The sequence below is a fragment of the Lithobates pipiens genome, unplaced genomic scaffold (assembly GCF_037356315.1).
Source record: "Lithobates pipiens isolate NorthernLeopardFrog02 unplaced genomic scaffold, aLitPip1_a1.2 Scaffold_30, whole genome shotgun sequence".
NCBI classification, from domain to species: Eukaryota; Metazoa; Chordata; class Amphibia; order Anura; family Ranidae; genus Lithobates; species Lithobates pipiens.
In genome coordinates, this window is record NW_027507791.1 from 48670681 (window position 1) to 48685833 (window position 15153).

The 15153-nt window shown below is 43.4% G+C and overlaps 1 protein-coding gene across 3 annotated transcripts in view; it reads right to left on the reverse strand.

Annotated features, from left to right (window-relative positions):
* BCAN (brevican) overlaps positions 1 to 15153 on the reverse strand; it is an 83183-nt gene that overhangs the window by 21084 nt on the left and 46946 nt on the right. For 2 of the 3 annotated variants that reach the window (XM_077464191.1, XM_077464190.1), the window contains exons 6-10: positions 13696 to 13989; positions 13175 to 13564; positions 11595 to 12782; positions 8337 to 8447; positions 2343 to 2501 (exon numbers count right to left, since the gene is read on the reverse strand). In XM_077464191.1, coding sequence (XP_077320317.1) covers positions 2343 to 2501; positions 8337 to 8447; positions 11595 to 12782; positions 13175 to 13564; positions 13696 to 13989 — 2142 coding nt within the window. The remainder of the gene's footprint in view (positions 1 to 2342; positions 2502 to 8336; positions 8448 to 11594; positions 12783 to 13174; positions 13565 to 13695; positions 13990 to 15153) is intronic. The other variant, XM_077464192.1, reaches the window with a different exon arrangement.

Below are 15153 nucleotides of genomic sequence, written 5' to 3' on the forward strand. Positions count from 1 at the left end.
AGTAGACCATGTATATGTCTATAAACAATTTTTGGAATCAAGCACACAGACCTTCTTAATTCATTTGGCTCACTTCCCTGACCCAAAAAAGCACACCGTACTATATGCCCCTACCCTCCTCTTTGAAGAGGTTGAGCGGTGTCATATTTCTACTGGGGCTGCTTATTATGAGGGGTTCCCACCATCCCTGTGCTGTGCTGACTTCCTCCTGGGTGTTCTTATTATGAGGGGCTCCCACCATCCCTGTGCTGTGCTGACTTCCTCCTGGGGGTTCTTATTATGAGGGGCTCCCACCATCCCTGTGCTGTGCTGACTTCCTCCTGGGGGTTCTTATTATGAGGGGATCACACCATCCCTGTGCTGTGCTGACTTCCTCCTGGGGCTGCTTACGGTGCTGCTGTCAGCGCTGTATGTCACGGAGCTGCTGTCAGCGCTGTATGTCACGGAGCTGCTGTCAGCGCTGTATGTCACGGAGCTGCTGTCAGCGCTGTATGTCACGGAGCTGCTGTCAGCGCTGTATGTCACGGAGCTGCTGTCAGCGCTGTATGTCACGGAGCTGCTGTCAGCGCTGTATGTCACGGAGCTGCTGTCAGCGCTGTATGTCACGGAGCTGCTGTCAGCGCTGTATGTCACGGTGCTGCTGTCAGCGCTGTATGTCACGGAGCTGCTGTCAGTGCTGTATGTCACGGAGCTGCTGTCAGCGCTGTATGTCACGGAGCTGCTGTCAGCGCTGTATGTCACGGAGCTGCTGTCAGCGCTGTATGTCACGGTGCTGCTGTCAGCGCTGTATGTCACGGAGCTGCTGTCAGCGCTGTATGTCACGGAGCTGCTGTCAGCGCTGTATGTCACGGAGCTGCTGTCAGCGCTGTATGTCACGGAGCTGCTGTCAGCGCTGTATGTCACGGAGCTGCTGTCAGCGCTGTATGTCACGGTGCTGATGTCAGTGCTCTGTATTACGGTGCTGCTGTCAGTGCTCTGTATCTCCTGCACCCTCTTGTTTGCCTACCCTGGTCCCTGACCTTCCCTCTCCTCCATTGCCTTCATTAGCTCCATAGTCCTGAATTGTCAGAACAATTTCCCAAATAAAAAAAAAATGCTTGTAGTTATCGATCCCAAATTCACCTCATACATGTATTATGCTATTGTCCAGGTGGTGGGACTACGTGCTACCCCCTAATAATTACCCCGTGGCCGCAAATTCGACCTAAAGGTTTGCGAAATTCGCCTCCCATTGAAGTCAATGGAGCCCGCGGCGAACGGTCGTTTTCGCGAACGTTTGTGCCCGTTCGCGTTTCGCGTTCGCGAAACGTCCCGTCGGAAGTTCGTCCATCACTATGGGCAACTACATGGCAAATGAGGTTTAATGTAGACAAATGTAAAATAATGCATTTGGGTGGCAAAAATATTAATGCAATCCATACACTGGGGGAAGAACCTCTGGGGGAATATAGGATGGAAAATGACCTGGGGGTCCTAGTAGATGATGGGCTCAATAATGGCATGTAATGCCAAGTTGCTGCTAACAAAGTAAACAGAATATTGGCATTAAAAAGGGGATCAACTCCAGAGATAAAACAATAATTCTCCCGCTCTACAAGACTCTGGCCCAGCTTCACCTGGAGTATACTGTCCAGTTCTGGGCACTAGTCCTCAGGAAGGATGTACTGGAAATGAAGCGAGTACAAAGAAGGGCAACAAAGCTAATAAAGGGTCTAAAGGATGTTAGTTATGAGGAAAGGTTGAGAGCATTGAACTTATTCTCTCTGGAAAAGAGACACTTGAGAGGGGATATGATTTGAATTTACAAATACTGTACTGGTGACCCCACAATAGAGATAAACTTTTTTGCAGAAGGGAGTTTAACAAGACACGTGACCACTCATTAAGATTAGAAGAAAAGAGGTTTAACCTTAAACTACGTAGAGGGTTCTTTACTGTAAGAGTAGCAAGGATGTGGAATTCCCTTCCACAGGTGGTGGTCTCAGCAGGGAGCATCGATAATTTAAAAAAACTATTAGATAAGCACCTGAACGACCACAATATACAAGGATATACAATACAGTAATACTGACATATAACCACACACATAGGTTGGACTTGATGGACTTGTGTCTTTTTTCAACCTCATCTACTACGTAAAGAGAAAAATTTGGGCTTTAGATACACTTTGACTTTTAGAAAGTTAAGAAGAAACTTTAAGTCAGTGGGAAGAGAGCAGGACATTGTGGTCACTCAAGCAAAGATAGGATGTATAATATTCATTTTATAGCTTAACATCCTTAAATCTACCAGATTTTTATTCGAACTGCTAACCGTTTGGCGTGCTAGCCTTCACCACTTACTGTTCACAAAGTCTTGCTCCTCCGGGGTTATGATGCTGACAAGATGGCCTCCGAAGTCTCTGCAGTGGGTTTCTGCCTCCTCCCAGCTTTTCCGTTCATAAAAATGCTTGTAGCAGAATCCCTGGAATGAGTCCCACTCATCTGGACACTTTTCTACATCTATCCAGAAACAGTTACATTCGGCAGGTAAGAAGGATGAGCAGGGTTCCACCCTTAAATATCTGGGCATTCTATATGAAAACCAATGGTATACAACTACATATATAAAGCAGGTTAACATAACATCCATAGTGCCGATAGCCTCCAGCCAGATTCTCACTTTGATTTTCTCAAACAGTACAAGATATTAGTGTAGTGTATGGGCTTCCCAAATTGTATTATGGAAAATATTTCAAACTGGGAACTTCACATTTTGGGGTCTAAAAACAATAGCAATGGGTATCCCAAAGTAAAGTCATGAAATAAATACTTAGGGTCCTGTTGGAAGTCAACATGATTTAATATCATATTTATGGTATTTCATTCCCTGGCTGATACAGGCAGGTGGCCCCAAGTTGGAATGTATCCAGTAAGACATCAAAGCTCTGTAGCATATCAGAATAACAAGGCCTTGGCTCAAGCCCACCTGGTGTGATATGTGTGATTACAGGCTTCAAAGAGAATAAGGGCTAGCTAAAATGGCCCCAAGCTCATAGAGATTATATACAGACAATGCTGCCCCCAGAGGCCAATATAATATATTACAAGTACTACCTCTTGGCAATATCTATAGGACAGGTGGCAAGTGGGGGTGGTTACAAGTGGGTGTGAATGAGTAAAAAGGGCACACAAAAGTGAAAGAGCTCCCTTTTTTCCTTTGAATCCTGACTTGGGACTAAGCCTCATGGCTATGGCACTCTCTTTAACACCTGAGCTTAGCCCAATGATACAAAGCCTCAGGCCGCGTACACACGGGCGGACTGTTCGCCCAACCTTGTCCGCTGAACAGTGTTTGGGCGGACAGTCCGCTCGTGTGTGGGCTTTCAGCGGACAGTTTCAGCGGACAGTTGGACGGACAAGGTCTTTCGGAAATTCCGAAAAACTGTCCGCTGAAACTGTGTTTGAGCGAACAGTCCGCCCGTGTGTGGGCCTGTCCGCTGTACTTTCGAAATGAGCGGACTGTTCCCGCTCGGAAAGCCCGCCCATTTCGAGCGCGTGTACAGGTAGGCGGGGCCCGCGAAGGAGACGTCGCGGGCTCCGCCGCCTGGAATGGGCTTAAAGGGGAACCCCAACGCCGAAAAAAATCGGCGTGGGGGTTCCCCCCCAAGTCCACACCAGACCCTTGTCCGAGCACGCTACCCGGCCGGCCAGGAAAGGGGGGCGAGCGAGCGCGCCCCCCCTCCTGAGCCGTACCAGGCCGCGTGCCCTCAACATGGGGGGTGCCTTGGGGAAGGGGGGGCCGCGCGGCCCCCCCCACCCCAAAGCACCTTGTCCCCATGTTGATGAGGACAAGGGCCTCTTCCCGACAACCCTGGCCGTTGGTTGTCGGGGTCTGCGGGCGGGGGGCTTATCGGAATCCGGGAGCCCCCTTTAAGAAGGGGGCCCCCGGATACCGGCCCCCCCACCCTATGTGAATGAGTATGGGGTACAATGTACCCCTACCCATTCACCTGTGAAATAAAGTACAAATAAAAACACAACACAGGGGGAAAAAATATTTTATTGCACAGCCGGGGGTCTTCCGTCTTCGGGGGTCTTCTCGCCGGACTCCTCCGCTATGTGTGTGTAGCTCTTTTGCCAGCGGAGGAGTCCGGCTTTCTTCCTCCCCGCCGCCGGCCTCTTCTCCCGACTTCGGGGGTCTTGTCCCCCTCTTCGATTCTTCTGCCGGGCCACCGCGCCTGGTCCGGTGGCCCGGTCTTCTGTCGCCGTCTTCCGTTCTTCGGTCGCCGCCTTCGGTTCTTCTGCCGGGCCACCGCGCCTTCTTGTAGCTCTTTTACAGGCGGTGGCCCGGTCTTCTGTCGCCGTCGCCGCCTTCCGTTCGTGTTCTTCTTCTTGTTCTTCTTGTTCTTCTCCAGGCGATGTTGACACGTCGCTCCCTCCGGCCGGAATGCCAGAGCCGCCCTGTGCTGTGACTTATATAGTGACAATGGGGCGGGGTCACATGGTATATGTCACATGGGTTGGTCACATGGGTTGATGTCACATGGGGACTATGACATCGTAAGGGGGCGGGGTCACCATGTGACCAACCCATGTGACATATACCATGTGACCCCGCCCCATTGTCACTATATAAGTCACAGCACAGGGCGGCTCTGGCATTCCGGCCGGAGGGAGCGACGTGTCAACATCGCCTGGAGAAGAACAAGAAGAACAAGAAGAAGAACACGAACGGAAGGCGGCGACGGCGACAGAAGACCGGGCCACCGCCTGTAAAAGAGCTACAAGAAGGCGCGGTGGCCCGGCAGAAGAACCGAAGGCGGCGACAGAAGAACGGAAGACGGCGACAGAAGACCGGGCCACCGGACCAGGCGCGGTGGCCCGGCAGAAGAATCGAAGAGGGGGACAAGACCCCCGAAGTCGGGAGAAGAGGCCGGCGGCGGGGAGGAAGAAAGCCGGACTCCTCCGCTGGCAAAAGAGCTACACACACATAGCGGAGGAGTCCGGCGAGAAGACCCCCGAAGACGGAAGACCCCCGGCTGTGCAATAAAATATTTTTTCCCCCTGTGTTGTGTTTTTATTTGTACTTTATTTCACAGGTGAATGGGTAGGGGTACATTGTACCCCATACTCATTCACATAGGGTGGGGGGCCGGTATCCGGGGGCCCCCTTCTTAAAGGGGGCTCCCGGATTCCGATAAGCCCCCCGCCCGCAGACCCCGACAACCAACGGCCAGGGTTGTCGGGAAGAGGCCCTTGTCCTCATCAACATGGGGACAAGGTGCTTTGGGGTGGGGGGGGCCGCGCGGCCCCCCCTTCCCCAAGGCACCCCCCATGTTGAGGGCACGCGGCCTGGTACGGCTCAGGAGGGGGGGCGCGCTCGCTCGCCCCCCTTTCCTGGCCGGCCGGGTAGCGTGCTCGGACAAGGGTCTGGTGTGGACTTGGGGGGAACCCCCACGCCGGTTTTTTTCGGCGTTGGGGTTCCCCTTTAAGCCCATTCCAGGCGGCGGAGCCCGCGACGTCTCCTTCGCGGGCCCCGCCTACCTGTACACGCGCTCGAAATGGGCGGGCTTGCCTCCGCCTTACGTGGGCGAGTCCGTTCATTTCAAAAGTTGAGCGAAATGTTTGCCCAACCTTGTTCGTCAAACAGTCCGCTCGTGTGTGGGCAAGTCCGCTCATGCAAATTTTGAGCGGACTGTTTGCCCAAACTGTTTGACGAACAAGGTTGGGCAAACAGTCCGCGCGTGTGTACGCGGCCTCACGGAGAATCTTGCGATAAGTATCTTTGATATTCTTGTATTATATATATTCTGATTATATTATTTGTAATACTGTAATCTCATGTTAACGTTTTCCTATTTTCTTGGGAAATAAATAAGACTTTGTTTGATTAAGCCGTGTGCTTGATTTCATAGCGAACCTTGTATTATAGTGATATCAACAGTAGAGTGTTAATAGACTAGCTAACTAGGGGAATAGACAAGTTAATACATAGGTACAATAATATTTATTTTACCATTTACTTCAGGTCCTAACTAAGCTTGAATGACATAGCTGAACATACATTGGCATTCCATGGGCATGGCTGCATGTCCACAGTATACCTATAGTATAGTAACACAGGTTGTGATTTCTGCACACTTTTTTTATTTTTAAATAATGATACCAATTATTTTCTTTGCAAGTCAGTAAAAGTAGGCAAAAACAACAGACGGGTTCAAATATGTTTTTACATATGTGAGTTGTGCCCCTTCCAACCTACACTTATGAATACAACCTAACCATATTCAACTTTTTTTTGTTGCTTTTAGAGTGTCAAGTAGTTTGAGTTGCATAAAAAAAATAGAAGGTGCGTGGCGTAGCGCATTATCCTCAGTTAAAATTTTATTGCGTAACAAAAATAGAAAAACTTCAATAAAAGCACGTATTATTCCTCCATAAGAGTCCATGTGAAGCTGTCCCCATCCCCTGGGGCTATCATGCAATGGCATAGGCTGACGTGTTTCAAGGAGTTCCTCTTCCTCAGAGCTATGATTTTGAGTTGCATGTTTATGATCCTACCTTTTTTTTTTAACTAATACCCATCAAGTTAGTAGTATTTTACACTGGGACAGGGGATCCCTAGATCTCCATTCTTGCTTTCAGCACCACCTACAGTTTTACAGGCTTCTCTCCTGCATTTATCCTGATTGCATTTATCCTGATCCCTCATTGCACACTGTGAACTTTTCACAGTGTGCATTAGAAGCTGCAGCAAGTTAGATAGTTAGATAGAGCCCATCTCATTTCCTGTCTGGAAGAAGTCCAGCATTATCTAGTCCTTTCCTTTCCATCCTGACTGTCTCTGGCCCATCCCTTTCGTTCATTAAATTTTATCAGCATCACGTGTAGGTGTTACCTAGGGTTGGCTGCATAAAAATACAGCCTACTTAGGAACGCCCACTCCTCCAGACTAACCTCCACTCATCAAGGCATTTTGATGTTTGCATAAGTCCTCCCAAGAGCTAGACCACTGCTTGCATGGGCTGAGGGCTCATGAGAGGAGTAGTGGAGCAGGGTGATGATGTAACTGGATCCAAAATATAATAAAAATGGAATGGTTTTGTTTAACCACTTGCCGACCAGCCACCGTCATTATACTGCGGCAGGTCGGCACATTCCCGCAAAAATCGCTGTAGCTGTATGTCGGCCCTTTTTAAACAGCTCTAGCAGGTGCGTGCGTGTGCCCTCTGCATGGTGGGGGACACTGTATGCCGTATGCGAGCTAGAATGGGGATGTGTGTGTGTAAACACACACACATCCCCATTCTTTTAGGAGAGGAGAGACAGATCGTGTGTTCCTACTAAGTAAGTCACATCACCATACAGTTGTAAACACCTAGCAGGGAACACATTTAACCCCTTGATTGCCCCCTAGTGTTAACCCCTTCCCTACCAGTGACATTTACACTGTAATCAGTGCATTTTTATAGCACTGATCACCGTATAAATGTCAATGATTCCAAAAATGTGTCAAAAGTGTCCGATCTGTCCACCGCAATGTCGCAGTCCTGCTAAAAATCGCAGATCGCCGCCATTACTAGTATAAATAAATGATAATGAAAATGCCATAAAAATGCCATAAATCTATTCCCTATTTTGTAGATGCTATAACTTTTGCGGACACCAATCAATATATGCTTATTGCGGGTTTTTTTAACCAAAAATATGTATAATAATATATTGGCCTAAACTGAGGAAGAAATTAGTTTTTTTTATATTTTCGGGGGGGGATATTTATTATAGAAAAAAGTAAATAACATTGCTTTAGTTTCAAAATACCACCAAAAGAAAGCTCTATTTGTGGGAAAAAAGGACGTCAATTTTGTCTGGGTACAGCGGCGCATGACCGTGCAATAGTCAGTTAAATCGACGCAGTGCCTTATCGCAAAACAATGGCCTGGTCATTAAGGGGCAAATTCTTCCGGTCCTTAAGATGTTAAAAATTGTAATAAGCTTGTTGATGGTAGGTGAAACCAGGGAAGACAACGTATAAACAGATTAAACTTCAGCTTTAATAACTGCAGGAGTGTTGTAAGCCCCCCATTGCAGTTCCTTAAAACAACATTTGTGATGATGATGTTACTGGGTTAAAAAAAAGTACATTGCTGGCAGGAGGAACCAGGGTAAGAAAAGCATAAACAGATTAAACTTCAGCATTAATACCTGTAGGGCTATTGTAAGACCCCATCGCTGTTCCTTCAAACAATATCACCATGTGCTAGGCTACCTTGTCACTGGTGTTAAAATTTTAATATTACATACCAACAGGTAACATGATTTGACCACATAACTAGAATATACTTTTTGACTCACTTATTTCACAGATTTTTCCAAAATAGCCTGGCAAACACAAACAATGGAAGTCGTCATCATCTTCCTCAATGCAGGTGCCTCCGTTCTCACAGGGGTTGGGGAAGCAGACATCTACAATACAAGGTACAAAGGGAAGCTGCAGGTGTGCCCAAAATTGAGGGGTACAGTACATTAAGTCTCAGTTATCTATGAGAACTATTTATCTCTCAGTTATCTATGAAGAATTATACTTGTTCAGCATCCAATCAAACGTAAGTTATGTTTTTGCCAGCTGTAATTTGCAGGTTTGAATTCACCAGATGTGATTCAAACATGACAGGAACAATTTAGGAAAGTATCTATTTTGTAAATGTGGGGTTGAGCATATCAATGTAAGCAGATGCTAGTTTTGATAAATCACAACTGGAACCTATATAATAACTAGATCATTAAGACATCTTGAATAATCTGTTCAGTAATATGAAACTACATTTAAATATTTTTTTTAAAATGACCAAATTAATTATATAAGGAACAAAATTATTATTCATATAGTTGGTGGATCAGAGTAGAGCAAATCAATTGGCTATAATTGTCTAATGCATTTATAAAAGATACATTTATACTAACTTTAAAAAAAAAAAAATTCTAGATTTTTCATATAATTTTAGATCTATACCAAGATTAAACCCTCTATTCTGAACTTTTTCACCATAATTATGAAAAAGGGTATAAACTTATAGTCCTGCAGAGAGTGATAACATGACCAAAGCCTAGATATTGGCGATGGAATCATATGCCAGTTGGGGGCCCTTCCCAAGCAATGACTGTAGCCTCCAGCTAAAATCACATTGCCAGCATCCTTTTATTTTGGTATAGAGTAGGGAATAACTAAACCCTATCAGAAGATAACAAAGTGAGCTAAAATCCCTCCAAACTGAGGACCAACCCAACCTTAAAGTGGTCTCACATGTATGGATATGATCATTCAATGTTACCAAAACGATCAAAATGATCAAATTGAATACAATTCGTAAAACCAGGAGCCTCTATTTAATCAATTTAGTGAGCTTTCAATAATTTTCGATACTGGCCATTTGATCAGTTGTGGTAGAATTGTTTTCGATCATCTCTGCATATTTGTTAGACAAATGATCCTTATACAGTTTGCTTAAATAATCTTCAATAGATTGAAAATACAATCAATCAGAAACAATCAATATCATATGTGTTGCATCATTGGATATTTTAGTCAAACTTGTACCTAGATCAATCACAAATCGATATTTTATGGCCACCTTTAAAAAGTTGCTGCTGCAATAGGTATCCCCATTGTAAGATTTTCTCTTACCTCTACTTCTGATGACAACTGACATTTTAGATTTTTTTCCTCACTTTCTTTTCCAGGAACAACCCTTCCATACTCTATCTGTTTCATTATCTGTTGAAATATATCTTTAACTTGTTGAAATATTATTTGGAGTGAAATTTGGAATTACACAATATTAATTGATCTGATTTAGGTACATTTTAACCCTACTGCTATTTAAGTAGAGGAAGACATGTGAACATTTTACAGGAATTGGTAATCAGATTTTGTCTTGCCTTTTTTATCCTGTGTTAGAGACAAGAAAACTTGTTGGTAATTATATAGTACATTATATTTTTAATGATATTTAATAATCAAATGTATCCACTGTGTTTATAATCATTGGTATGTCCTATTTAAAATTAGCCATTATTTTATTTATTTCATTATTATATTATATTCTTAAATCATTACTTTTGTTATAAAACCCAAGATTAAATAATTTTCATGTCAAACGATGATGTCAAAATATTCTGTAGACTAGACCTCCTAGACGGGACTATGCTGTGTGGAAGAAGTTTGTAAATCTCAGGACTGGATGGACAGAAATACAAATCCTTTGGCGTATAAAACAGCTCCAGTGTATGTATTTCATAAGTGTAATTAACTGTTTGCCTGAGGGTCAACTTTCATGTTAACTGTTTAATTTTTGAATGAAATAATTCATAGTGTACACAAAAATTCAGGGCCTGACTGGAACAAACAGAATTGGTGCCAAACTGGAGCACTTACCAATAACTAACCAATTGAATTCCATGGTCTGTTGAAAGATGAAACCAGACTGGTTGGTATTGGCCACTGCTCCAGGTTTGCTCTGGTTTTCTTGGCAAATTAAGTCCTTTGGTTACATTTTAACTCATTTTAACTAACCATAACTAACCAACTGGATTCCATAGTTAGTTGGAAGGTGAAACCAGACTGGTTGGTATTGGCCTCTGCTCCAAGACTGCTTTGGTTTTCTTTGTAAATGAGGTCCTTTGGTTACATTTTAACTAAATTTAATTACCAGTAACTAACCAAATGGATAACATGGTTAGTTGTAAGATGAAACCAGACTGGTTAGTATTGGCCACTGCTCACAGTTTGCTCTGGTTTTCTTTGTAAATTAGGTCCTTTGATTACATTTTAACAAATTTTAACTATGAATATCTAAACTATTGGATTACATGGTTAGATGGAAGATGAAATCAGACTGGTTGGTATTGGTCATGGTTCCAAGTTTGCTGTGGTTTTCTTTGTAAATTAGGTCCTTTGGTTAGATTTTAGAAACCATATAATCAAATATGGCAAACTTTCTACAAGTGGAGCAATTAAATTTACTTTTACATAAGAACAATTGAAGAAGTGGAAGCAGTTGCTTGGTTAGTTTCTATATGCATAAAAACCTTTTCTTTGTACATTAGCCTTTACTCACATGAACATTAAAGAACTTGGAAAACTTCTGCCTATACAGTTGTTGGCCAACATTTCCTAACACTTTTAAACATTGTCTTTGCCATAGGTTAAATGTTAATGTAAAGCAAGGATTTTTAGAGGAAATACTCTTGGTTAGTGAAAGAATCAGACACACACATAGAGAAGACACAGAAAAGGAACAGGGAAATGAAAGAAAGTTTAGACCTAAAACCACTGCTTTAATTCTAAAAAGGATTTAATCTGCTTTATTTTATTTTTTTCATGGAAACAATCGTAAAAATACTTCACAGAAGTAAAAAGAAACAAGGCGTGCTCTTGAATGGTCAGAGTGGTAGGTTCGGCACTGGCCAAGCTGCAGATTACAGGTGTTATCCCGAATTTGAATGAGAGAATGAAGAGGAAAGCACAGGTAGAGAAGAAGAGTATTCATTGCAAGCCTTTGAAGGAGAAAACCGTTGACAGAACAACGGCTGTGTAGACATGTAGATTGTTACCTGAAAAGTTCACTGAGGATCCCACAATGGCCTTTTCTGTTGGGACAGCGGGCAAGGGACCGGTAGGATTCGGGGAAGTCATGGTTGGTGGAAAAATCTTCTCCAAAAACTGTCTTGTGGAATTCCTGTGACTGTTGGGTGGTGGAGTGAAACCTATATGAGCAGGAAAGACTAGATCTGGGTGACTCTCTACTGTTCCCATTAAAGATGTTGGAAAAGGGGTTTTCTCTTGAACATATGGGTCTACACCAACATCTTTTATTGTAGATGGACCAGGAGACACATTAGGGCTTATCAGGTGGGAAATTTGGGCTGTTGATGATTCGTCATCCTCATATAAATTCTGTCCAGAGGGTATAGTCGTATTTGTCACATTGTTTAGAAATTCTTGAAGTTCACTTTCGTTTCTTTCTAGTTTTTGAGTATTATTGACATCTGAAATTGAAGCACCGCCTAAGGTAAGCCATGTAGAATCTGGAACTTCTCCACTTCCTTCTTCCCAAGATAATTTAGGGCTACTAAAATTTTGAGGCCCAGAAGAAAATGACAGAGGTGTTGTAAGGACAAGGCTTGATTCGAATATCTGTGAGCTTTTTGTAGGATCTGGTGTCCCACTTGCATGGTCTCCAGAAGCCAGTTCCTCCACCAAACTTTTCAGACTATGTGGTTCTTCTGTAAGGGTCAAGTGACTGTCATGTCCAGATGCCTCAAAATCATCTTGAGGTGGATGGCTAGTGGATATTGGTTGAGTGACTGAGGTGTCTAAGGAAGAGTTAGGGGGCTCATTATCAACAATCACGCTTGGTAATGGTTTATCGGCTCCGCTATACTCTACATCACTGTCTAAAATAGAGGAAGCTATAGTTGGGACAATGTGACTAAAATTGGTATATGCTATTGTCATGGTAAAGGTATTTCCTTGACTGGTTCTTTCCTGAGTGAGTACATCCGCAACATGTTCTGTGTTTGAAAATTGTGTTGGGTTGGGGGATCCGGCATTTGGAATGTGGCTTGCTGATTCTGACACAGTAACTCCAAGTTCCTGTGTCGAGTCAGTAAAGTTGTCATAATCATTCTCTGCAAGTACATTCACAAATGATACATCTAAGATGGAGTCACCTGCAGTGGGCAGAGCTTCTCCTTCCAATGTTGCTTGGGTGGACTCTGGGACTAAGCCAGGTGTATCCCCTGCCAAAATAAAAAAAAGCATCAAGCCTTAGCTAAAATTACATTAAAGAATCAGTTATTGCTTTAAAGTGATTGTAAAGTCAAACATTAAAAAACAAAAAAACAAACATGATATCCTTACCTGCTCTGTGCAATGAAATTGCACAAAGCGGCCATGATCATCCTCTTCTCAGGTCCCCCGCCATTCTGGCCCCTCCTCTTCTCAGTGTGCCACCAAAAGGCTCGATAACTAAAATATCACTTTTGACTAAACTGACCCTTTAAATAGATACACCAGTCAAACATGAAGATTTTTTTTAAAACTGACTCAGGGGCAACATCCTATCTAACGGACTAAATTTCATGCTTGGTAAATTAGTAGGACCCTAGTATTTATTATTTGCTCGGCTTACCTTGAGCATGTCTGAAAATAGCTGTGGTTTTGTAATCCATTGTTGTAGACTCTTCACTGTCATCAGAATGGTCTTCATAGGGAGGAAAGCTTGCAACGCCAGGAGAAAGGTCTTCATCACCATTGACGTTTTCATCAACTAGAGCTGTAGGCTGCGGTGGTAACTCTTGAAGGTCTTTGACGGTAGAAAGGTTCTCTACATCTGCAAGCTTAGTTGCATCGGTCTTGTTTAGTGGGATGGTATCTACAAAACCTTGAGCTTCATTCTCAGCTTTCACTTCTGGCAACTTCAGCTCTTCAAAGCTTTCGGTAACTGTAATGACGCCTTCAACTCGCTCGGCTGGAGGTGAAGGGCTCTCACCATGGTCCTCTATTTGAACAGGGCCTTCACCTAAAGCAAAAGAGGACTTATCATCTATCTAGTTAAAATGTGCTGTAGCTAAAATCTGGAACTAATGACACATGACCACAAGGATGTCAAGAAGACTATCTATCATCTACTTTATCTACGGACAAACTTACCTCTGAAACAGTAGACATCATATCTGGCCTGAGGGTCTGGAAAGCCTGTCTGGTTGCGGAACTGAAAGACCGTCTTGACCCCCGGTGAGTTCCCTCCACACTTTTCTCTCGGTGTGACAATGGGATACCGGACACTTCCATCAGCAAGCCAGCCGGGATTGCACTGGTCAACCCCTTCATTCCATGCAGCATAGAGTTGGCCAGTGTTTGCCATTTCAGCTCCCAATGTTCTGCAATAGTCTCTGGCTTCACTTAGAGTGAATTTGTTTGGTGCAGAACCTAGAACAACTTCACCTAAACAAGAGAGACAGAGAATTACCAAGCTGCTAACAAGTCAGTGAGGTGGTTACAAGAGTTGATGACTTTAATGAAGATCTATTTCTTCTCTATTCACGGTGGCCTGAGTCCACCATAACAAAATCTTCCAACACAAAAAGACACTGTAAGTAAAAACAGTTTAAGCCTTTGCATGATTGTGGAGGGGATTTTTTTTTTCTTCTACTAGGTTCTATGATGACAAGGGGATGATAGTAGTAACGTCAATTTTATCAAGAGATTGCTTTCTTTGATGGGGTATTATTTCTGGTCTAACCAAGATGTTTCACATATCATGTTTTATGCCCAGAATTAATTGGCTAAAGGTGTTTCCATCAAACCACTATTGTGAAAGACAGTATCAAATCTATCTTATAAATCTATTTAGTTTTGAAAACCGTGAAGACCCATGTTATCTGTCTTATACTATTTTCTGAGGCCCCTTCAAGGAAAACTGCATTTTTAACACTATTTTCCACAAGCAATCACATATATTTTCCAAAATAATTGTAAGATTCTGGTCATTTGTGAAAATGCATCCTTTTTTTTTCATGTGGTGTCCCACTCTGCCTTTTATTGAAAAAGAAGTGAGATCAAACATGATATATATATATATATATATATATATATATATATATATATATATATATATATATATATATATATATACGCTTTATTAATGTTAGCCCTTGTACACACGGTCGGAGATTTCGACAACCAAATCCGTCGGATTTTGTCTGTCGGATCTTGTCCGAAACTGTTGCATACACACGGTCGGACAAAGTTGTCGAAAAATCCGATCATTCTGAACGTGATGACGTAATTTCGTTACGATGGGACTACTTTCAGGCCAATAGCTTTGATGTAGGAATTTGATCTGAGCATGCGTGGCACTTTGTCCGATCAAAATTCTCTACACATGATCGGAGTATGTCCGATCGAACCAGTTGGTGAATTGGGTCCGACGGATATTCCGACGGAATCAGTCCGATGCATACCACACACAGTCGGATTATCCGACAACACAGTCCGATGGGACGCATTCCGACGGATTCTCCGACCGTGTGACAAGGCTTAAGAGATATAGTACCATTTGTACAAAAACATCATCAAAATGTCTCAGCACTTATAAAAACAGAGGGT